The sequence below is a fragment of the Sciurus vulgaris genome (assembly GCF_902686455.1).
Source record: "Sciurus vulgaris genome assembly, chromosome: 5".
Lineage (NCBI taxonomy): Eukaryota > Metazoa > Chordata > Mammalia > Rodentia > Sciuridae > Sciurus > Sciurus vulgaris.
In genome coordinates, this window is record NC_136465.1 from 118,511,099 (window position 1) to 118,534,788 (window position 23,690).

At 40.5% G+C, this 23,690-nt stretch overlaps 2 protein-coding genes across 11 annotated transcripts in view; one reads left to right on the top strand and one right to left on the bottom strand.

Moving 5' to 3' along the window:
- Window positions 1–23,690, top strand: part of GDF11 (growth differentiation factor 11) — a 36,278-nt gene that overhangs the window by 7,442 nt on the left and 5,146 nt on the right. For 2 of the 4 annotated variants that reach the window (XM_079141315.1, XM_079141312.1), the window contains one exon: window positions 318–4,250. In XM_079141315.1, coding sequence (XP_078997441.1) covers window positions 318–698 — 381 coding nt within the window. In that variant the 3' untranslated portion in view covers window positions 699–4,250. Of the gene's footprint in view, window positions 1–317; window positions 4,251–5,804; window positions 6,675–23,690 lie in introns of those variants that run through there. The other 2 variants (XM_079141313.1, XM_079141314.1) reach the window with 2 other exon arrangements.
- Window positions 2,013–23,690, bottom strand: part of SARNP (SAP domain containing ribonucleoprotein) — a 51,141-nt gene continuing 29,463 nt past the window's right edge. For 6 of the 7 annotated variants that reach the window (XM_079141319.1, XM_079141320.1, XM_079141324.1 and 3 more), the window contains 2 exons: window positions 11,071–11,160; window positions 8,496–8,771 (listed from right to left, as the gene is read on the bottom strand). In XM_079141319.1, coding sequence (XP_078997445.1) covers window positions 8,730–8,771; window positions 11,071–11,160 — 132 coding nt within the window. In that variant the 3' untranslated portion in view covers window positions 8,496–8,729. Of the gene's footprint in view, window positions 3,620–8,495; window positions 8,772–11,070; window positions 11,161–23,690 lie in introns of those variants that run through there. The other variant, XR_013764015.1, reaches the window with a different exon arrangement.

Consider the following 23,690-nt stretch of genomic DNA (forward strand, 5'->3'; position numbering starts at 1 on the left):
ACTGGATTTGGGTAAAGGTGTCAGTTAATGGGAGATTCATGGGAACACCAAAACTGGCCATTGATGAGGCCCTGAGCCAAGGGGCTGATGAAGGCCAGGTTGCCAAGAGAGGAAGAAATTAGGGAAGGTTGAGTTGAGAGGTGCTAGATGGCAAAAAAGTGAGCTGGGGCTGGGGGTGGGAGCAATGGAAAAGCCAAGAAGTCAACGGTTTCTGTTCTGATGCCCCTATTGAGAGGCAGATGGGGTAGAGAAAAAATTAGGGAAGAGGGACGATTCAGGGCTATGTCACATCTCTTTCCCCTCTCCCTGACCTTCAGCATCCTTTCATGGAGCTTCGAGTCCTAGAGAACACAAAACGGTCCCGGCGGAACCTAGGCCTGGATTGTGATGAGCACTCAAGTGAGTCCCGCTGCTGCAGATATCCCCTCACAGTGGACTTTGAGGCTTTTGGTTGGGACTGGATCATCGCACCTAAGCGCTACAAGGCTAACTACTGCTCCGGCCAGTGCGAGTACATGTTCATGCAAAAGTATCCGCATACTCATTTGGTGCAACAGGCCAATCCAAGAGGCTCTGCTGGGCCCTGCTGCACCCCTACCAAGATGTCCCCAATCAACATGCTCTACTTCAATGACAAACAGCAGATTATCTACGGCAAGATCCCTGGCATGGTGGTGGATCGTTGTGGCTGCTCCTAAGGTGGGGGACAGTGGATGCCTTCCCCACAGACCCTACCCTGAGACCCCAGCCCTGGCCCCCATCTCCCCAAGCCCTAGAGCTCCCTCCACCTCTTTCCATGAACATCACACCTTGTTCCCTGACCAAGCAGTGTGCAATACAACAGAGGGAGGCAGGAGGGGGTTGAGGGACAAGGGGTTGGGGAAGCAGGAAAGAAGGGACATGATTAGGGTGGAGTGTTTGAGGTTTGCAGGTAAGAAGGTTTGGCAAGAAGACAGAGAGATGTAGAGACAGAGGTAGAGACAGAGGGATAGAGACAGAGGAACAAACAGAGCAGCACTGAGAAGGCAAAGGAATAGAGAGGCAGAAGAGACAAGACTAGGCAGAGACAAACAATGAGAAAGAGACGGAAATGGAGTAATAAATGAAAGCCCCACACCAAACCTCCTTTCTTCCACTGGCAAGGTGAGGGGCTTGGTATAGTTTGGGGAGATCCCCCGACTACCCAGTAGGAGAGGAAATCAAAAATCCATTCTTAGCATCTTCCCTCTCTCCCTCCAACAATAGCCAGGGGGAGGGAAGCGAGGGCAGGGGCGGAAGTAAGGATTTGGGAATTTTATTTATTTATTTATTGTGACTTTTTTTTTTTTTTTTTTTTTTTTTCCGGGTACTTGGCTTTACTGGAATGAGAGGGCCCCTGCCCAATATGTCCCTTATGCCCAAACCCTGCTCTTCCCCAACACCCACCCACTTAAGCACTTGTATAAAACCTTCAGGGTTGGGAATGGGAGTAAAGGGCAAGAGGGCTGATAAATGTGTTTCTAACCCATAAGCACCCTAACTAACCTTGAGCCAAATGGGTTGAACTGAGTGGCCATGGAAATAGAGGTTAGGATTTAAGAGCTGGGGTGGGGAGAGGAAGTCCTCAACATCTAGGATCTATGAGAGAGCCACTAAGCTAACCCTCAGGCCCACCTTCTTCAAGGTATTGATTTATTTAGTCAGAAGGTACAGCCTGTTTATGCCCAAATTACCCTCAGCCGAGAGAGACCAAAGAGCCTGTGGAATGCCCCTGCTCCCAGCCTCTATCTTCAGGTCAATAAAAATGAGTAGAGACCCCAGAGTCCCCCAGGTCTGGGAAAGATTAGGAAGGGTCAACAAAGGAGTAGTAAAGAGGCTGAAGGTTACAGGGCATTTGAATCCAAATCACTGCTCTGGGCTAGGGAATAGAGTCTGTAGACCAAGGTGGAAGGGATTCTGGAGGGGGGATATTTTAGTCCCCCACCCCCAAAGCTCAGGGTGGAAGGAGGGAGAACAAGGAAGCAGAGTGTCTATAATTTTTATCTTTTATTTTTGGAGTATAGCAGTACCTGGAAGCAGGGAGGGAACAGTTCAGTGGGGAATGGCATCTGATAAGGCCATTTAACAGTAAAAGATGGGAAGGAAGGAGATTCCCTGGTTTGGAAAGGTAAGGAAGCAGGCAGAAACTCGTTGCCACTTCAAGTCATTAGCTGGGCCAGTTCATTCCTCCCACAATCCTGACTCACTCTCCTCTGGACTCACTGTGCCTCAGTTTCTTCCCCTCGATGGAATGAGAAATGGCAGCACCCGCCACAGCCAAGAGATGAATTCTGAGCACTTACCACGGGCACTTTATGGACATAAAATACCTCTCGCTGTGGGACAAGATAACCAGGGCACCAGAGTAGTGGTGAAGATATGTGAGGCTTAGAGGAGTCACAGGCTTCAGAGTACAAGTTCCCTTGCCTCTCAGATGGACAGTGCTTGAAGCCAAGGAGTTGGGAATCTCCTCACCCTATCCATACCTCACCAGCAGACCTCTTGGCTCCAGGCAAGAGCCTAAGGATGTCAGGAAGTGGGAGGGGTTTGGGGTGGGGGCGGAGAGACCTACAGCAAAATTGTACTCTTAAGTAGAGCCATCAGTTATGGTCTGGCAGAAACAGTACTGAACTGAAGTAAAGCCCAAGCCGGGTAGCAGACCTGGAAGGCTTGTTCTTCCTGAGCGCATGTCTCTCCTGCTTGGATCAGACCACTGAAGGGGCAAAGGTATGGTGACCACCCTTGGGAAGGTAATGCTGGTGAATTTAGCATCTTACTTCTATCTCATAGTGAGAAATGAGATAAGGTGTTTCAGGAGAGGAATGGGCAGGGACTGTTAAGCTTTTCAACTCACCTTCCATATAGCAGCTACATTAACCCCAAGTCTCTCCTCTCTGACCCTATTCTTCATCCTGCCCCAGTCTTGGAGAACAAGACATACCTGACCATTCACATTTCCTTGGTGGAAGGAGAGGAGCAGAAAGAATAGCACATGCTTCCCCGCAAGGTCAAATACCTCTTGATCTTGAACAGGGTGGGGACTGGGCAATAAACATTAGGTAACTTCCCTCTACAAAATCAAGACAGCTGGGGCATTAAACATGGGGGATACTTAAAAAACTACCCCTTTAATACCACCAAATAAAGACCTTTGCAGGGTCAGGAAAGGGGTCATTTGTCTTACGAATATAAATCTGAGCTGAAGTTTCAGTCCCCTGTTCTTCCCTATCCCCAAAGAGGCATGGGATAAAAAAGCTTGGGGACACAACCCAGCAACCCAGTAGGGGCTGGCACCTTTCCCCCACCTATGTGTGGACCTGGCCAGTGCCCCTCTGAACATATCATTATTGGTGTAATTATTTACTTTGTGTATTTGTTACATCGTGTGTGTGATTGCCTTTGTTTGTTAAGGGTGTCTGAGGAGTATGGGGCTGAAAGGAATGCCAGGAAAGGACTTCTTCACTGAGATCAAGGCTTCCTGGAGGGAACCACTGCAAAAAGGCCATCAGGTAGTTTTCAAGTTATGTGACAAGAGGGCAAAGATGGCCATAGGGTGCTCTGAGTTTTGGGATGGTCACATGACACAATCCAGCACTTGAACCTGAAAAAAGAAAAATAAAAGCAGTCAAAGAGTTTAGAAATCAGTGCCGAGCTCTTCTCCCTGATCAAGCGCCACATTTACATCTTGGAGACCAGGAATTGAAGAGGATCTAAGAGAGGAAATCTTTTGCTCTAGAACTAAGAAGATGGGGTCCTTGGAGCAAGAGAAAAAACCACTAAGGAGCTGGGTGTGTAGTGCACACTTGTAACCCCAGGATCCCAGGAGGTGGAGGCTGATAGATCACAAGTTTGAGGCCAGCCTCAGCAACTTAGCAAGACCCTACCTCAAAATAAAAAAATAAAAAGGACTGGGGATGTGGCTCAGTGGCAGAATACCCCTGGGTTCAATCCCTGTACTTTAAACAACAACAAAACACTTAGTGCTTAGGGATAAGGGTTGAGACATGCAATCCAAGGGAGTTGGACAGAGGCTGGGAAAGGAAGGACTTTCTGAAGAGCTTGATTCAAAACGGTCCCAGATTACAAAGCTCTCCCAGCCTCCATAGAATAGAAAAATCTGAAGTTCTGAGACAATCCAGCTAATGTCTGCTATTCTGCAGTCCCTGATCTTAGGTTTCCTCAACAGTTTCACCAAAATCTATGAAACAAACTGACAGGCATTTACTTTGTATGCATAACAAAAGTGAGTAAGCATTTCAAACATTCTTTGAGTCCACTGTACCAAGAAGTTCCATATACCTAGAGGGCAATTCCCAGGATGTTAAAAGTTGGGGGTAGCAAAACTCTTCCCTGACATATCAAATAACAACATAAGGATAGCTCCTGTGACACCACCATGATCCAGAACGAGGAGCAGGGATACTAAGAGTTCAATGTGCCACCAGCTTTCCCTGCTTTGTCCATTCCACCAGCATGACCCCAACTCATACCAACTATAAAACAGACTGGGACTGGGTAAGTAATAGAGTGTCATACACTGCATCCTCCCTTTAAGGAACTGCTTTATCCACAGTTCTATCCCTAGCTTTTGGCCTAAGTCAAAATGGGTTTTCTCCCCCTACTACTTGTTTGTTTCCCAAATTGAAAGGAAATACAGAAGGAACTGTAAGATGAGTTTTAAATCATTTCTCCTTTTCCCAAAACACCCTCCAAGAAGTGCATTAGTATCTATCCTATCATTTGCTTTTGTTCAGCTTAGGATGTGTGGGGCATACCCCAAACTAAGAAATAGCCAAGCGCTGCAGCATGTAAGTCTCTGGTGTGTAGTGGGACAGATACAGGAAAGTCAATGCCCTGGGTGACAATGTCAGCTTTCCTAACCATGAGGTGAGGATTAAGAGAACAACTAGAACTCTTCCCCCATCTTCCAAGTCTCCAAACCCCCAAATACAACTGCATAAGCACATGTATGTGTATATATGCAGGCTCAAACTCATCCACCATTCCCTATCTAGAATTTGTTTAGGTGGGAAAAAAATGTTCTAAATTTTGATTTTACCCTTGTAAAATTGAGAGCTAATATTTTTCAATGATTATTAAGCAAACTATAGTAAACAAATTGTGCTGAGTTCACAATATGATAGTATCACTTAATTTTCATAGTAACCTTCACAACAGGGTTCCTACTGATACAAAATCTGAAGAGAGTCACAAAATGATTAAGTAATTTGCCCAGGGTCACAGAGCTACTGTGACAGAGTAAGGGATTAAAACTAAATAGTTACTATACATATTACACTCTAATCTATTAATAGTGATATGAGAGAGAACAAAATACGGGGACAATAGTGAGGAAAGAGATGACAAAATCAGGAACACCTTGGGTTCAAAGGGTCTGCAAAGGCTTGAAACCTTTTATTTACAATTCCTTTGGAGGAAAAAACAAGAGTCTGGAAACAGCAAGAGAAAGGGAGGTTAGAATGTAGGGGGGAATTTTATAATCAGAAGCAGAATTGCCTGTCAGGCCTCACATGAGAACAGAGAAGCAAGGTACAATGATGCACACCTGTAATCCCAGCTACTCAGGAAGCTGAGCCTGAAGGATCACAAATTCGAGGCCTGGGCAACTCAGACCCTATCTCAAAATTTTGGGGGCTAGGGATGTAGCTCAGTGGTAGAGTGCCCCTCCTCGGTTCAATCCTCAATACTGGGGGCGGAGGGGAGACTCTCTTTTATTTATCTAAATTCCTCCCTACCTCCTCATCTGTTTCTCATGTTATACACAGCAAAAGAACTCAGCTCAACACCAAGAAGAGGTCTGGCACAGTGGGGTGTACCCACAGTCCCAGCTACAGCAAGAGAACTGCCAGTCTGAGGCCAGCTTGAGCAATACAGGCAACGTAGTGTAATGCTGTCTCAAAATATAAAAACAAACAACAAAACACCAAGAAGCTGTGTTCTTATTCACCCCTTCCTTCCTATAGCCTTTGCCCACACGGAAGTTTCTAGCCTATCTCCAGTAGTTCTCAAGAGCTGGATTGGGGGGAAGGGGAGCTTAGGGTGATGGTGGTGAAGAGAATGATCCTGGAGAACCATAAAAAGGTGCAGATTTACAGCTAAGGAAGTTAGTTCTCTCCACAGCTTTTATAGACTCTCTCATTAAGAGCTTCCAGGTATGTGGAGAATGTCACAGCTTTACAGCAAGGAAAAGATTGGAGTCAGCTAACCACATTTGGATGTACAGGAGTGAGACTGAGGGATAAGAAGGAAGGGTATCTGGATCCCAGATAAGAATTATAAGCCTAGGTGTCTGTTCTGTTAGGCAAACAAAATGGACTTAACTATTTGAAATTCAGGGGGGAAAAAAATTCCAATTTTGAGCATTTTAAACTATTCATGCACAAAAAGTTATGTGTGGAATGACTACACTGAGACAGAAAGACGACTTGGTGTTATGGTCTTCTGACTGACAGGAAAACAGTGTCAAAGATTTAGGGAAGCTTGGCAGAGTGGTGCATGCCAGTAATCCCAGCAACTCAGGAAGGAGGACCACAAATTCGAGGCTAGCCTTGGCAATTAAGTGAAATCCTGTCTCAAAAACTGACACGAGTTGGGGATGCAATTCAGTGGTAGAATGCTCTTAGGTTACTTACACACACACAGAGGGGGATGGGGAAATGAGCTGAGTAAAGAAAATGGTAAGAGTTTGAAGAAAAGAATCTAGAGAATAAGGCTGAATATATTTAGGCTACAGAGACAAAGTAAAGAAAATTTCTGAGGGACCCATTATTAGCATCTACTCTATTCCCCCCCCCCAACCATCCTAGGGTAAGAAATCCTTACTGAATCTATAATCTCCCCTATATTACAAAACCGAACAATTCTCTTGGTTGTTTTCAGATGAAGACACAGGAAAGAGAGAAAAAGCTAGTTCTGAGATCAAAGCCCGAAGTCAAGAAAGGGAGGCAAACAGAACAGACTAACAGGAAGTAAGGGAAAGTCACTCCATATATAAGGTTTATCTGGTTGAGGATGTGACAAAAATTTAACCAACTTTCCTTCTTGTTCATTTCTCCAGTGTCTCAGATGGGGCAAAATTTACAACAAATAGGCAACCTTTGGATCTGCCCTCCAAGGTACAGTTTTCCTAAAGTATCCCTACCCTTGTCACCAACCACAGTCTTGGCAGAAATAAAGAGATTCTTTTTTTTTTTTTTTTCTTTTGGTACTGGGGATCGAACTCAGGGCCTTGTGCTTGCAAGGCAAGCACTCTACCAGCTGTGCTATCTCCCCAGCCCTAAAGAGATTCTTAATGTCTTAATGTGAGAAAATTTGAATAAATCATCACCTTTCTACTAATCACAAAACCAGGCAGGTTTTCACAGAATTAAAGACAAAGATTACAGTTAATCATGGGAGCAAATTCTTCAGGTAAGATAACAGGCTTGTATATTTTATAATCCTACCCCACAAAAAAAAAAAAAAAAAAAAAAAAAAAAATTCTTCTATAGATGTCCAAATATAAAGATTAAGAGGAGATACTCTACACCAAACATCCAAAAAGACTACCAAGCCTCAGATTTATAAGAAACTTCAAATGCAAACAAGCAGCCTGCTTGAGGAATCAAACCTTTCCCAAGTAGAAGGCTCAGCAAGGAAAATGAATTTCAGTAATATCGATGAAACATTATGACCAAAACTGCATAGTATCCTTCTGCAACAGATGATAAACTAGCCCAGGGCTTAACAAAAAGCAGAAGCTGGGGTATTGCTCAGTGGTACTTCACTGGCCTCTCACGTGCAAGACCCTGGGTTCAATTCCACCCGAGGGGAGGGAAAAAAAAAAGGCAGCTTCTAGTCCCATTCTTTATGTTCCCAATTAGTTAAGTAATAATGTTTAATGTTCAACACTTCTGATATTCTCTTTAGTGCTTTGAATCCCTATACTTTCTTCTATCTCTGAGGGACATCCAGCCTATCTTCCTGAACTGTAAAACCAACATGGTCCCACACAGTGATTTATGCTAGAACCAATTATCATGCCAGGCCACATGGAAAATAGGGTCCTTCCTACTATAGGATTCTGGGTTCCATTTTATCCAACAACAAGATTTTGTTATTAGTTTATAGTAGGGAATTATAAGTCATTAGTCCTCGTATTTATATCCTTTCTATCTCTTAAAACCTCCCATGTTCTCCCTATTTTATCTCTATGGGTCACTCCAACTTGCTAAAGCAAAGATTCAGGGAGTAACTTGACCTCTTTATAGAAGTTAAAGAGGTAAAAGGATGCCTGTGAGTATGAGTAAAGGTAATAAATAGGCTTAAAGGGTAGACTCATACTCTACCTTGTCTTCTTTTCTAACGGATAAAGACATTATAGATAAATCCCCATATTTGCCCCCAAAGCTCCCCTTATCTGACCTAATCTGGCTCCAAGAACTTACAGGAGAAGCACCTAATAAAACACATTGTTCTCTTTTCTATTTTTTTATTAACAAGCAAAATAATTAGAAACAAAACCACAACAACCTTAAAGTTGGAATAACAGTACGTTAATTGCTGCTGGAGTTCACTGATGTACCTGGGGTACATGCTCCCTCACTGCGAGGCAGGACGTAGGCACATGACTGTGCATTTAGGTATATATGTGACCAAGAAGAATCAGAAATGGAAACCACGGGAGAACAGAAAGCATCAAAAACTTTTCATCACGCAATCCCAAAGCGCTCTGCTCTTTTCCTCTTCTTTGCCTGCAAGGAAAAAGCAAGAAGAAAAAAATATTTTGTAAGATAACAGTAGCCTAGGTTCCTGGCTGCTTTAATCCAAACTCACATGAACTGTCACAAGATCCAAGAAGGGATGACCTTGACCTTAAGCTTTGCAGCCAGAGATTCCATTCCTGAATCTCTTCAGTTATCCAGTTAGAGCTGGAGAGATTTAGTGAGAAAGGAGGGTGAGAAGGAAAGATTATGGGATGTGGGAAGGGAGGGGAGCAAAGGAGACTAGTAATAGAAAATGTAAAGATTTTCTAAAGGAGACAGGGCCCTGAATAGGATGGGGAAAGTATTCAGTGGGGAGATGAAGATTTCAGGTAACAAAGGATTAACCAATGATATTCAAGGAGGCGGTGAGGATGCCCTTCTGGGCAGTCAAGCCCAGAAGTAGCTACTCCTCAGGCCTCTAATCCACAGAAAAGAATATAAATCTTCAATGCTAACAGAATAAATTTAGGGAGGGGACGGTGTTTGCAGATGACTCCTTGTTATGGACCTTAAAACAAAGGCAACTCTGGAGAAGGGCCACAAAATTAAGCAGTGGGGTGAGGAGGTGGGGTCTTTTCCTTCTGGGAATGACTCTAAACAGCACTGAGTCCTTCATTCTCACAACCACCACTCTAGCAAAGTGGGTGCCCCTTTTCAGCCCATTCATGCAAAAGGTCTAATCTTTATAATTTAAAAAGAAAGATGAATATGCACAACCCCAGCGCATCCCACCTGGACTTCAAACAGTTAGTTCTCTGGAATCAAAAATCTTCCTATGAACTTCATTAGCCACAGAAGTTATGGCTCCACTACCTACACTGACTCTAATAAAAGCCACTGTTCCGGCCTGGGATATAGCTCAGTTGGCAGAGTGCTTGCCCCGTAAGCACAAGGCCCTGGGTTCAATCCCCAGTATTGAAAAAAAAAAAAAAAGCCACTGTTCCCTGCTACCCAATCCACAACCTCCTTAACTTGTGAGAGGCCAAGTATACCTACTTAGCAAGCATGCCTGGTTTAACAATAATTTCTTTGGCAAGAAGGAAGTAACTTCAACCAGAATTAAATCAAACCTGTTTACTTCAAGCTCGTTCTGGTAAATCAGAGAGTAAATGGATACTTAACAACAAGTGACATTTAGTCTCAGAAGCACAAAGAATACAAAATTCCTTTAGTTTTTTTTCAAGTAGAGAGTGCAAACTGATCTGACTATAGTTTTCAGGCTTATCTACAAGATCGACTCTGATATTTGTTCATAAAGAAACTTAGTAAGAATTTGTGTAAGGAAACAAAATTTGGAGGCTATCTCCAGAAGCAGACGGAGGGAAGAAAACCTGATTAAATGGAAGTTTTTTTGTTGTTGTTTTTTGCGGTGCTGGGGATTGAACCCAGGCCCTTGTGCTTTTCAGGGAAAGCACTCTACCAACTGAGCTATATCCCCAGCCCTTAAATGGAAGTTTTAAAGAACGTTCCAAATTCTTTGCCACTCCAAACTTTCTGTAACTCTACAAATACTCATTACTTCAACTTTATGTACACCCCAGGTGTACTGTAATGGATACCTGGTCTCCATTACAGATAGTCTCAAATCAGCAAATCAACATTGTCTGTCAATGTTGAATCTTGTCAATGTGAGTTACTCCAGTGGAACCTGAGGCATGGATGAATACAAACTTTTGGGGGGAAAAAGCTACTCTTTTATTTTGTAAACAAAGTGATAAGAATGAGGAGCTGGGGCCAGGACTGACTCAGAAGTAGAGTTCAAACCCAAGCACTGCAAAAAACCACCAAAGTAATTAGAATGAGAAGTCTAATTTGTGATTTGTGTCCACTGTCCTATTCCAGAGGAAGTAGGCACAATTATACTTATGTCTAGGTTGGAGGTAGCTTTATTAAATTATCAAAGGAAATATGCCCAGTAAGAATATACACTATTACTTATTCAATACTTAAAACACAACAGGCATCACTCCAAGTGTTTCACATAGTATCATTTCATTCTTGAAATTCTACTTTGAGGTAAGGATATTATCTCCACTTCCTTGATGATGAAACAAAGATTCAGCAAAGTACTGTAACTTATAAGTAAGATAAAGTGGCAGAGCTAGTTTTTAAATCTGAATATACATGATTTCAATTCCTGTGATGACAGACCCCAAGTAAAAGGCAAATGACTTATCCTGTAGGAATTAAAGAAGTAGGCTGGAGAAACAGAGGTATTCTGTCCATTCAATGTATTCACCCTAATTTCCCATTAAGAGGTCTATGGAGTATTCAAAGATTATTTTACCTCTGTATCTTCTGTGGTTCCAGTTCCAGCTGAACTTGTGACAATTCCAAATCGTTCCTTCCTCTTTTTCAGCTTTTCATCATCTTCAGACTGTTAGGGACAAGGAAAATGGTTGGAATAAGCTAGTTTCTAATCAAAGTAAATAGAAATTAAATTATAATTCACTGATTATAATTTGCAAGCCAACTTTGTACCAAGATAAGGATCACACAAACAGAAAAGACAGATAAGAAACTGAATATACTACTGGTATAGTTTTAGAGATATTGAGAGGTTGAATGGGATCTTTTTGGGGGGGGGGGGCGGGGGCAGTATTAGTAATTGAACCCAGCAGTACTTTATCACTGAGTTATATTGAGTTATATCCCCAGGCCCTTTTTATTTTCTATTTTGAAGACAGGGTTTCAATAACTTGTCAAGGCTGGCCTCGATCTTATAATCCTTCTGTCTCAGCCTCCTGAGTCACTGTGATTACAGGCATGTGCCATCACACCTGGCCAAGTCTGACTTTTGAGTCATGTTCTGTTTTCCCACCTGGAAATAAGATCTCTTCCTCCCACATGCACTCCCACCTTGATGTCATTTGGCACATGTATGGATCCTCACTACGATGTTCAGACTTTCGGCCTCTAATACTGTGAGCTAAATAAGTTATCCAGCCTCAGTTATTTCATTATAGCAACAAAAAAACAGTAATAACAGCATACCGTACCTAGAATGACTAAAACAATTAATTTTAGGTAGGGCTTCAATACTTTAACGAAAGTGGAGAAACGGCAAGAAAAATCTATAAAACAAATTTCTCTGCTCAAGAAATTTTGGCAGCTCAAAGATATGGAAAACTGAGATTTGACTGAATAAATTCTGCAGAGGTATCCAAGTTTCTTGTTGAATACTACCAACAAGTTCCATTTACTTACCAGGGAATGGAAGGGGAAGAGAGTCACAGTGGTGTTTTTGGAACTTATAAATAAAGTCAAGTGTTTGAAACACCCCCAAAAAGTCACAGAAAGTTCTGAACAGTCTGAAATGATTTTGAAAAAAGGTGAGTCAAAGTGACTGAGTTGGACATGGTCACCCCCCACCCCACGGCACTGGGGCTTGAACCCAGGGGTGTCTAACACTTAGCTACATCCCCATTCCCAGCCCTTTTTATTTTTTAAATAGCAAGACAGAGTCTTGTTAAATTGCCAAGGTTGACCTTGAACTTGCAATTTTCTTGCCTTAGCCTCTCAAGCTGCTGGGATTACAGGCATGTGCCACTATACCCAGCTACTTATAGCTATTTTAAAGACTGAGTTGCTGAGCTGGATGCATAGTTTAGTGGTAAAGCACTTGTCTATCATGCACCAAGTCCTGGATCCAATCCCCAACACCACAGGGAAAAAAAAAAAAAAAAAAAAAAAATGAGTTAAGAAAAACTGACCACTGTTTACATCCAACTTTGTTCAATATAATAGTCCTGGATATATTCCCATCAGGACCAAAACATTACTATTTTATTTATACCATTTTATTTATACCATTTTAAGTTACTTTAACCTTCACCTTCCCCTCCACAGCTAGTTACCAGTAATCAAAAGCTCAGTCTCAGGATTTGTAAATATCACATGGGCTCCCCAGGTGTTCTTCCCGCAGGAGGATTTTCTAAAACTTGGCCATCTATTCAAAGATCCCATCTTCTCATAATCTCAAGATCCCTTCTATTCCATACAGACATACCCATCAACCCCACAGAGCACGCTTTAAATGAGCTCTTTTCTATGTGGAAATTATATTCCACAAGGAATTTATATCCCTACAGTCTATAGGCAGGCTGTGTCTTTGGTGTCCCAAAACTATAGAGTCAAAAGCAAAGGTAAGGGCTGGGGTAGTAGCTCAGAGGTAGAGCGCTTGCCTAGCACACGTGAGGCAATGGATTTGATCCTCAGCACCACATTAAAAAAATAGCTTTAAAAAAAAAAAAAGGGGGGGGGGCAAAAGTAATCAAAAAACCTAAAAAAAAAAAATCAATATCTCTACTTTCATCCCAACCAAGGAATTGTCTTTGTCCCTATGAGTACAGCCGCCATCTCTACAGTTAAAAGCAGGGCAGTTATCCAGCATTCTGTGCTCAACTTATTTAATTAATCCAGCTTCGTGAACAGTGCCATTAGGAATACTATCTTAGTCTTTGGTTCTTTCAGTTTATTTTCTCCCTTTTGCTGTGCCTTCTTTCTAGTGAATAGGCAGGGAGCCAAGAAAGCTTGAGGGTCATGAAGGAGTGAAGAATTCTACAGAGGAGTTATTTAAACAAAGTATATTACTACAATAAACTGTTGCCTACACAGTTTTTCCACCGTTTTTATAACTATCAGTAAATCTATGCTAGGTGCCCATTTACTATAATCTAAACTACTGTAAAACACTAAGCCAGGTTACAAGAGAAGTATTCTTGTCATATAGAAAAACAGCAGTAATATTATAGTCACTAACATTTGAGGGCTTCCAATATGCCAGGCACTGTGTGGAGTTCTTTACATGCAGTAATACATTTACTTTATATACCAATCCTATAAAGTAGGCATTATGATTAAATTCGTCTCACAGATATGAAAACTGGGGCTTAGAATGATTAGAAAACTTGCCAAAATCTCACAAATAATGGCATAGTCAGGACTGGATCCCAGGAAACTGAACTCAAGAACCAACTCCTAATTTCACCATCTCTTCTGCTATCACACATAAGTATTTCTTTGAAAGAATAGTAACAAAACAGAGGAATTGCTTAATTCTCAAAGGAAAAAGATAGTCAAGACCCTTACCTAAAAGTAGGTGTGAAGCACTTTAACCATTCCCATATCACTCATATAAATGGGTCAACACTAGGATCCCATCACCTTCCTACTATACTATTTACCCCCACATTATAAACTAAGTAAACATTCACAGAAAAGACTCCACTTAGTAATCTTACTCTAAAGTTTCTTTCCACCTCAATTTGTTTCAAATTTTGGCTAACTGACTCTGTTAAGAAGCATTTCAAATAAACACAAAACCCCACCATATTTTCACTATCAAGGGGGAAAGATTCTCCTTGCTTTTGTCTATTACCACTAAGATAAAAGTGAATAAGGGATACAAATGGAGATTTCATAATGAGAACCAGTTTGGGGGGAATAAAAAGAGAGGCAGGAATAGACCACCATCATGCTGAAGTACCACTATGAGCTTGCTTTCTTCTTCATTCAATTCAGTGCTAGGAGTACTTCGGCAAGTTCAAATCACAGAGACACACTACTGATGAAACCTGGCCTTTATCTTGGTACAGACCCTAGGTCACTCGCTTCATGAAGTTCACCATAAAGTTGCATCCATTTGGCAAGTGGGGGAGGCAATCTTTTTCCTTATACTTTATTTTGCTATATCCTGAAATGGAGAATTTGAATTCTAAATTAAATCTCCTGTATTTCCTTTTGACCTAAAAGATGAGGAAAGAACAAGCATCAGGAAGAGGAGGTGAGGATACACTTCTCTAGTCACTAAGGCTAGTATCAGAGATTTCCCCAGGAGCTTCCCTTTTTAATCAGATTTTGGGGGCTTCTCCTAGAGATCCAGGCAGAGCATCTGCTCCAAACTCATCAGGGGGTGGGGTGGCTAACACTGCTTTCCCCACCTACAACAAACAGCCTGCCTTTTCCTCCCCAACCCAGCACCCCTCAGGTTGCATCTTATAGCCTCTTTCCTCCTTGCCCTGCAGGGAAAGTGCATAAGAGGCCCAGTAAATCAACACAGTTTTAATGATCTTTCTCACTTGACCCTTCTAGCGTGACGGTGTCACATGGAAACAAACGTACAATAAACTTCACTCCATCTTTAGCTCCTTGCTGACAGGTTTTGATTCATGGGATGGTGAGACCCATCTGAGGGAAATTACCTCGATCAAAACGCATCTCTCTCTGCATTCATCAGGCCAATGCTCCCCGAGGCCATGCTCAAGTGCACAAATGGGGTTATACATCTGCAGACAGTACTGACCTCTCTAACTCAGTGTCATGCATTTGTAAACCTTTCCCTTCTTCATCACTCTCTCAATTCCCTCTTCCAAACCCTCAACTACTAAAAATCTCTTTTTCTTCCTGTGCATAATCTTGTCCAGGAGGAAAAGTGCTTGAATCCAAAGTGCTTTATTTCCTATCAAGTGCACACTCCTTAAAACATACAACTTGCATCCAAAATTAGAAGAGAAACCTGTCCTCACTGACCAAATGCAGGCTCTAGATGTTCAGATTAATCAATATATTTCACTCCCTGCCCCACCCTCTCCCTCCTCAAGATTTAACACACCAAGCCAACTGACAGACGACAATAATTTGAGCACACGCAACACTCATGGCACCCAGTAGCTGCCTTGTTTGCTTTTCTTTTTTAAAGTCTCACTTATAAAATGAGGAATAATTGGGCAAAAAAGGAGAGAACACCCATAAGAATAGAAGGCATGATCTACATTTAATAAAACCAAATACTCCCATGAAATGCTATTACGTATTTATTTATTTGAGTAGTGGGGAGGGCTCTAGGGATTTAACCCAGGGACATTCTACCACTGAGCTACATTCCTAGTCTTATTTATTTATTTGTTTTTTTAATTTTTTTGGTACTGGCGATTTAAAGGGGCACTCTACCACTGAGCAACATCCACAGCCCCCACCCCTTTTTTAATTTTTAATTTTGAAACAGGGTCTTGCTAAGTTGCTGAGGCTGGCCTTGAACTTGCAATGCTGCTGCCCTGGTCTCCCAAGTAGTTGGGATTATAGGTGTTCACCATTGTACCTGGCTCCTTTTTACTTTTTCACTAATTGCCAAAAGAGGCCTTGAACTTGTGATTCTCCTGCTTCAGTCTCCAGAGTGGCTGGGATTACAAGCATGCACCACTGCACCTGGCTACCATCTTCTCTTTCTATGACCCTGAAAATCTAGGCTACCAAGTTTTACTATTTCATCAACTCTAAGGATTAATGACTACAAAAAAAGATATCCTAACACATCTGAAAGGACTGAGTAGGAATCTACCATCTATATAGACCCAATCTCAGGTACTCCAAAGACCTCATGCTGACTTATGTGGCATCAATTATTTATAATTTTTTAGATACTGGGGATTGAACCCAGGGGGGCTCTTTACCACTGAGCTACATCCTCAGTTCCTTTTGTTTCTCGAGTCAGGGTCTTGTTAAATTGCTGAGGTTAGCCTCCAACATACAATTCTCTTACTTTAGTCTCCTGAGTCATTGGGATTATAGGCACATTACCATGCCTGGCTGTGGCATTGATTTAAATCAACATTTTCAATAGTGCTACGACCATAAAATTAATTAATTCATTAGTCATTCAAATTGTCAACTGAATGTCTACTTTGGGTCAGGGACTGTTTTTAGCCATGGAATATACAGATGAAGAAGATAAAGATCCTCAGTCTCATGAGGCTTAGATATGCACCACTAAGTTACTATAAAAATGTGTACATTGTTCCTTGTATTACTGAATTGAGGACCTGTGGGAAATTTTTCTTTCTAATCCCTAGATCCAAAATATTCATGCTTTTCATCAACAACCTGTTAGTTTTTACCTTGTGAACTCCTGTGAATCACTATGGACGGTGCACTGTACTTCCCTCTTTCTACTGGCTGACTATAAAATTTGGAGCCAAATGTGTGGTTTGTCTCTGTGAAAGTGATTTGAAAATTTTTCTATTATAAAAGAGAGGCCAGATAGCCAGACGTAGTGGCACACTCTATAATCCCAGCAACTTGGGACAACTTAAGGTTGAGACAGGAGGATCACAAGTTCAAAGCCAGCCTTAGCAACTTACCAAGGCCCTAAGTAACTTAGTGAAAGCCTATCTCAAAACAAAAAATGGTGTAGGTCAGTGGTTAAATGCCCCTGGGTTAAATACCTGGTTAAAAAAAAAAAAGAAAAGAAGGAAGGAAGGAAGGAAGGAAAGAAAGAAGAAAGAAAGAAGAAAGAAAGAAAGAAAGAAAGAAAGAAAGAAAGAAAGAAAGAAAGAAAGAAAGAAAGAAAGAAAGAGAGAGGCCAGAAGTATTGACATGAAAGAAACATAAGATCTAGAGAGAAAAAAATCAAATATCAGAACCAGAGGTAGGAGCTTAGAAAGCAAGATGAAGTGCATGCAGTTAGTTACAAGGTTGTTGCTGGTCCCTTCAGAATTTACTCCTCATTAAATATAAGGGAGTTTATTTTAAAATACCTCAATGCTCTGAGAAGGAAAAAGAGATGAAAAGAAAATACCAGGTTAAAACCAGAAATTTTAGATTAAGGACTCCTGACAATGGTTTCCATGGCACATGTGCTGTAGCCAGGAATTAAGTCTCAAGTGGAAGATCAGCTGCAACAATTGGCAGTTAAATACCATAGATGTTTTTTCTCTCCTTTCTTCTTCTTCTTTTTCTGCAATACTGGGTATAGAACCCAAAGCCTCACACATGCCAGGCAAGCACTACACCCATGAGCTACATTCCCAGCCCCCATCCCATAGATGTTTTCTAAAGTAATTGCCTCTTTTTTTCTCGCAGAATACCAATATTAATAACTCTATCCATAATGGAGTTATAACTTCATTAGTTTCCAAACTCTACTTGTGTCTTTAAGATTCAAATTCATGAGGACATTTTTCAAAACTTAAAAATTTTATCCTGACTACAATAAAGACAGTGCTCCTAGTCTGTGTGCTAGGGCTATTTGCTCTGCCAAAAGGAGTCCAATTTGATGTAATTAGCACCCCATCACTGTGTGTTCAAAGCATTCACTTTTTTCAATCTTATTACCACTGCCACTCTGGATCATAAAAAGAAACTAGGAGAAACATAACAATGACCTAAAGTGTAACCCAGGCATATTTAGGATATTTGAACTCAGTAATTTCCAAGAACACAAAAGAAAGTATCCAATAGACTCAAATTAGAAATATCTTCATATTCTCTGAGGATACCAAAAGAATTAACCAAGCTAAGCACTGTTCCTGGTTGGTGTAACAAACTCATCCACCATCTTGTAGTAATGGAAGAAAGACTTACAGTGATCCAAGATGGTCATATTTTGCAAAACAAACAAAACACAAAAACAAAACAAAACAAAAAAAACAAAAAACAGAACAAAACAAAACAAAAACTGCCCACTTTGGTAAATGAATTACCACACTAAGATGTTAACAGTTCTCAGACCAATCTGATTTTCCAAGGGAATGGAAGGGAATGTAGTGAGGCAAAAAAAGGGAGCTTTATGGTCACTTTTCTGAATTTCACTGCCACATGACTGATGGCAGGATGAAAAGCAGAGCCTGGGGGCTTGCAAGGGATGATAGATTAATGACAACATGGCCTTGACTTCCCAGATGTAAAGGTTATGAAACACTCCAGGGTGAACTTTCAATTTCATACTCACAGGGTGAATGACAACAACTGATGGTTTTTCTCTCAGAAACACTTCAATACTTAAACACACAGCTGTCGCCTCCCTACCACAATTTCTGAAATCCATCTGAACTTTTTAAAATTCTTTTTTTAAAGTAATGTTTTTGTATTTTTTATACTTTTATTTGTTTATGTTTATGTGGTGCTGAGATCGAAACCAGTGCCTCACACAAGCTAGGCAAGCACTCTACCACTGAGCTACAGCCCCAGCCCAAACTTTTTTTATTCTTGAGACACTCTGCCAGCCAGACCACAGAACAAGAGGTAGTCCCACCCAAAACAACACATACAGCCTATGCAGAATAAAAGATGAAAAACTAATTAGTAGAGTATGCCACCTCAGCAAGTAACATGATAAAGAGATACTTGAATACTCTACATACATTCACTGAACACCTCTTCAATATAATCATCTTGACAACTCAGCAATCTCCGACTATGAAATCAGAATCAAATTTGTAGGACTAGTAGGGGGTTAGGAACTTTAAACCTACATCAGAATTAGAACCACTAAGAACTGTATCTCCCCCCTATCTTCACAGAATCTGAAGCCCAAAATCACAGTCTGTCCAGAACCCAAACACTCTTTTGCCTCACTAGCTCCTATCACTTTTTTCTTTCATCCAAATCAAGCTCTTTCCCCAGCCCCCCCTTCTTTTCAGCCCCAGAGGAGGTCGTCTCGGTCTTGCTCTAGCTGATTGTAGGACAAAGCAAAGCAGGTGGAGGAAATGAAGGTTTCACACTTGAGACCCCCGGAAACCAAGTTTCTATTAAAAGTCTCCACCTCCCTCCCTTAAAAGCCAGGAAACTGCTGCTTTTAAGGATAAGCGATGCAGAGCTTGGCAGAAATGTCAATAAGTCAGTAGAGGGAAGCTAAAACTTTAGAAAGGAGATTAATGCTGTCTTCAAAACAAAGAGAATGAAGAGGCAAAAAAAGACAGTTACCTGAGCATTCAGAAATTTAGAATGAGTACTGGGAAAACAGGCTTTTTGCCTGGAGTATTTAAAAATGCAGATTCCAAGGGTTGGGATGAAGGGGTAAGGCTTTTGCATAACATCCTGGGTTCAAACCCCCCACAGCAGGCAGATTCATGACTTCACCCCAACCATAAATCAGAATCTCTAAAGAGCAGGCCTACAGAGGTATATTTTTAAAAGGGTTCCCCTGGTGATCCTCCTGTGCAGCCACATTTGGGAACAATTGCAAACAGCCTTGACAAAGTATACACATGCTCACAAATATATTTATTTGGCAGTAGTGGGGTGAACCTAGGAGTGCTCTACCACTGATCTACAATCCCCGCTCCATTTTATTTTTATATTCAGACAAGGCCTTGCTAAACTGTCAAACTGGCCTCCAACTTGCAATCCTCCTGCCTCAACCTCCCCTATTACACCACCACCAGGTATACACTAAACACATCTGGCTTAGACCAAAAACTTTAAAATTTCTCTACTAATAAAATAAGGTGGCCATCCAGCTCCAATTTCCCTCCACAAACACCAGTGGTCTTCCAAAAATTTATGCTTCCTACAAATAGGACATCTCAGCTGTAGGGATATCAAGGTAAAAAGCGCACTGTGAAGGAATCACACAGGGCTAAGGGTAGTGCCATCTTAGAATTCAAATAGAGAAGGAAAGAGAATTTTTCACCAGGATAGTTCAATACAAGAAAAATGTAAAAAAGAAAAGAAAAATGTGCCAAAGGATGCCGCCCAGGCATTGGGAAGCCAGCCTAGGCAACATAGTCAGACCTCATTTCTTACAAAAACATGCCAAAACAAAATGAGGGCACACTTCAGGTGCATAGGAGCAAAAGACAGGCAACTAAGTCCAAGTATGAAAAGGATTTTGTTTTTTCCCTATAGAACCGATACAAAGAAAGAGGAGGAATGTCAATAAGTGGGGGAAGATTTCTTCTAAGGCTCACATATTCTGCTTATTCATTTAGAGCACTAAAGAGGTCTATCCTATATGGCCTCTCATTGTAAAGCTCTGTTCATTTCCAAATGCTCCTTTTCTTCAACCATCACATACCTAAGCAGTGGCAGGGTACTAAGAATTCTATAACTGCCTCTCCTTTAAACCCTCATAAACTCTCCACCAATAAATACTTTCTAAAAGTTCAGACCAAGCATAAACATAATCTCCTTCTCAATAGTATATGCATTGCTAGGGATTTAAAGATTCAATATCTGATCTTTAGTAAAGAGTCAGGTCAGAATAGTAGCTTAACCTGTACTTAGTACTTAATTCATTTTGAAAAGATTTTGGTCTAAAATTTTTATTTTTATTTGATATCCTTTTGACATGGGAAGGTAGAGAGTTTTATATCTAAGTTATGTGTATCTTAGTTTCTTGAATCTTATTTAATTGTTAAATACAATGTCCTGTTAATGAGGCTCAGTTGTCTATAAAACTGTGGTTTCTTAAGGCAACTCCTAGTATCATATACACACTGCTCACAGAACTTGAGTTTCTTTAAAGCTTCTCCTAGGGTGTAGATTATTTGTGTGCCCCTTTTATTTGTTTAGTGATGGCCTAACTTTTCATAATGAAGAAACAGCACTGACTTTAGCCCAATATATATTTTTTTTTACTTTTTCATAGGTTTTATATATATGTTTGAATTTTTTTAAAACATTGTGCTTTGTCCAGTTTTTGTGAAAATGTTCTGCTAGGATGAAATAATACATTTTCTATGTAAAAGTATCCATTTTGTGTCAATTAGCTTATATTTGCTCATTTTTTTTGTATGTAAAATCAGAAATTGAGCATACTTACTTCCTTTGGAAGGAAGGTATGGTTAGGTTTGAAGGAACTTAAACACTGTAACTTACTATTCCAGATGTATAGGTGCAGAAGCGCTCTTTGTCAAGCTTCTTGATCCACTTATATCAGAGGAGGATTTTTCAGAGATAAAGGTCTTTGTATGTCAGTATTTGTGGAAACGCATGGTAGCATTTTTGCTTGCTCTCTTAAGAAATCTTCTTTATTTTAAACTTCCTTTAAAAAAGAAGTTTCCATTGGCTAATAGAATCTTTTTTTTTAAATGAAGAGTTGAGAGGGTATGAGAAGAGGTAAGAGCTAAACACAGTTAATTTAGGCTCTGAAAAGTATACTATTCTAAACATGTTTGCTATGCCTATTAAGGCCTTTAAAAATGGGTTTGTGTGTTAATTACTTGTTTTTCTAATGTATACTGAATATTTTACACTAATATTGTACTGTTTTACATTTATACTGCATGTTTTTTATGTGAATTGAATAAAGAATATCATAAGCACTGGGGAAAAAAAAGTAAAAAAAGATCCATTATTTCACATTAACTCCAAATGTAGAATACTCTGCAAATACATTTCCACTCTTCTCCTAAGCACCTGCTCTGGGAATTAAAAAGTAAGATTTTGTGTTGATTTTTTTAATTGTGAGAAAATAGTAAAGGAAAAGGGAAGGGAGGAAAAGTTAATACCTTCTAGATTTTAATACGGAATCTCAGAGTACATAAAAACAGAGCCTTTAGTAGTATCATCATCCCTTAGGCATGAAGAGCAATTTTACTATTTTGATGATACATAACAAAGGGAACTATCATGTAATTATTAAATTTTATTTTAACTGAGCCTGTATGTATAAAATATTACCCCTCCTTATCAATACCAGCTCAAAGAACAGCATTACTCAGGTTTTAGCCTGTTAGGTATTAAAATATATCTTAAATATTATTAAACTACTATAGTTCTCACTGAGGTACCTATAAACATCAAAATATCCTATCCCCCATCAAAAAAATTCTAGTAACATATACACCAACAAAACAAAACAAAACAAAACAAAAACCAAAATAACAACAACAAACAAAAACCCTACAGAAACCAAAAAACCCCTCATACCACCTCCAGCTAGGAAATATCTGGGAATGGACAGATATTACACTTACAAAAGCCAGGCCAGTCACTGATGACCCTAATGTTACACCTGCACCTAGATAAACAACCAGACATAATGTGATTTAAAAAATAATTTACCTTATGTACTAAGAATGGCATTTTCTGAAGGGTACAGTGGCCCACGCAGGAGAATGAGGCAGGAGGATTGTGAGTTCAGAGCCAGCCTCAGCAATGTCGAGGCACTAAGCAGCTCAATGAGACCCTGATCTAAATAAAATACAAAATAGGGCTGGGGATGTGGATCAGTGGTCAAGTGCCCCTGAGTTTAATCCCTGGTAACCCCCCACCTGCCAAATAAAAGAAGAGCATTTTCTTTTTAAAACTGTCACTCAGGCAATGATCCTATTCTGAGAAGCTGACTGGCAAAACCAACTGAAGGTATTTAAAAATAAAAAAGACAACAGAACCCAGCACTCCCCACTTTTTCCAAGCCATGTTTATGTTGGGGAAAAGGAGGACAAAGAGAGGCATAAAACTTGTTGTCAATGTTGATTTTTTTTTTTTTTTTTTTTTATCAAAGTCATCAGTTCTGACATGCCAGAAGGAATGCCAACATCAGCAGGAGTGTTGTTTTTTTGTTTTTGTTTTTGGGTACAGGGATTGGACCCAGGGGTGCTCAACCACTGAGCCACATCTCCAGTCCTTTTTCATATTTTATTCAAAGATAGGGTCTCACTAAGTTGCTTGGGGGACTCACTAAGTTGCTGAGGCTGACTCTGAACTTGTGATCTTCCTACCTCACCCTCCCAAATCGCTGGAATTACAGGCACATGCCACCAGCAGGAGTGAGGTATTGAGCAGGGGAAAAGTATTTTTTTCTTACTACAAATTTTCTAACTTACAACTCTTGGGTTCAAACTCAGTGAAAGAAATCAGAGTAGAAAATAATATCAAAAGGTACAAGATCTTAGTGGTCTCAACCTTTACTGAAATTTAACCCTTTGTGAATAATTTCCAAAATATCCAGTGTGGTAAACAAGACAAAATACCACCATGAAGGTTGACCTAGCATCAGAATTTTTAACTTGCTTTTCTAAATTTTAAAAACTCTTCCTCTTTGAGTGTTCAATTTATATCCCTAACATTTCTTGTCCCTCCTCCCACCCCCACCCCAATAACATGACTAGGTGAAGGGTGCGTCTGATGATTTGGACATAGAAAGAAAATAGGAGGAGAAGCTAAGCAAAGAAAAACTCAATT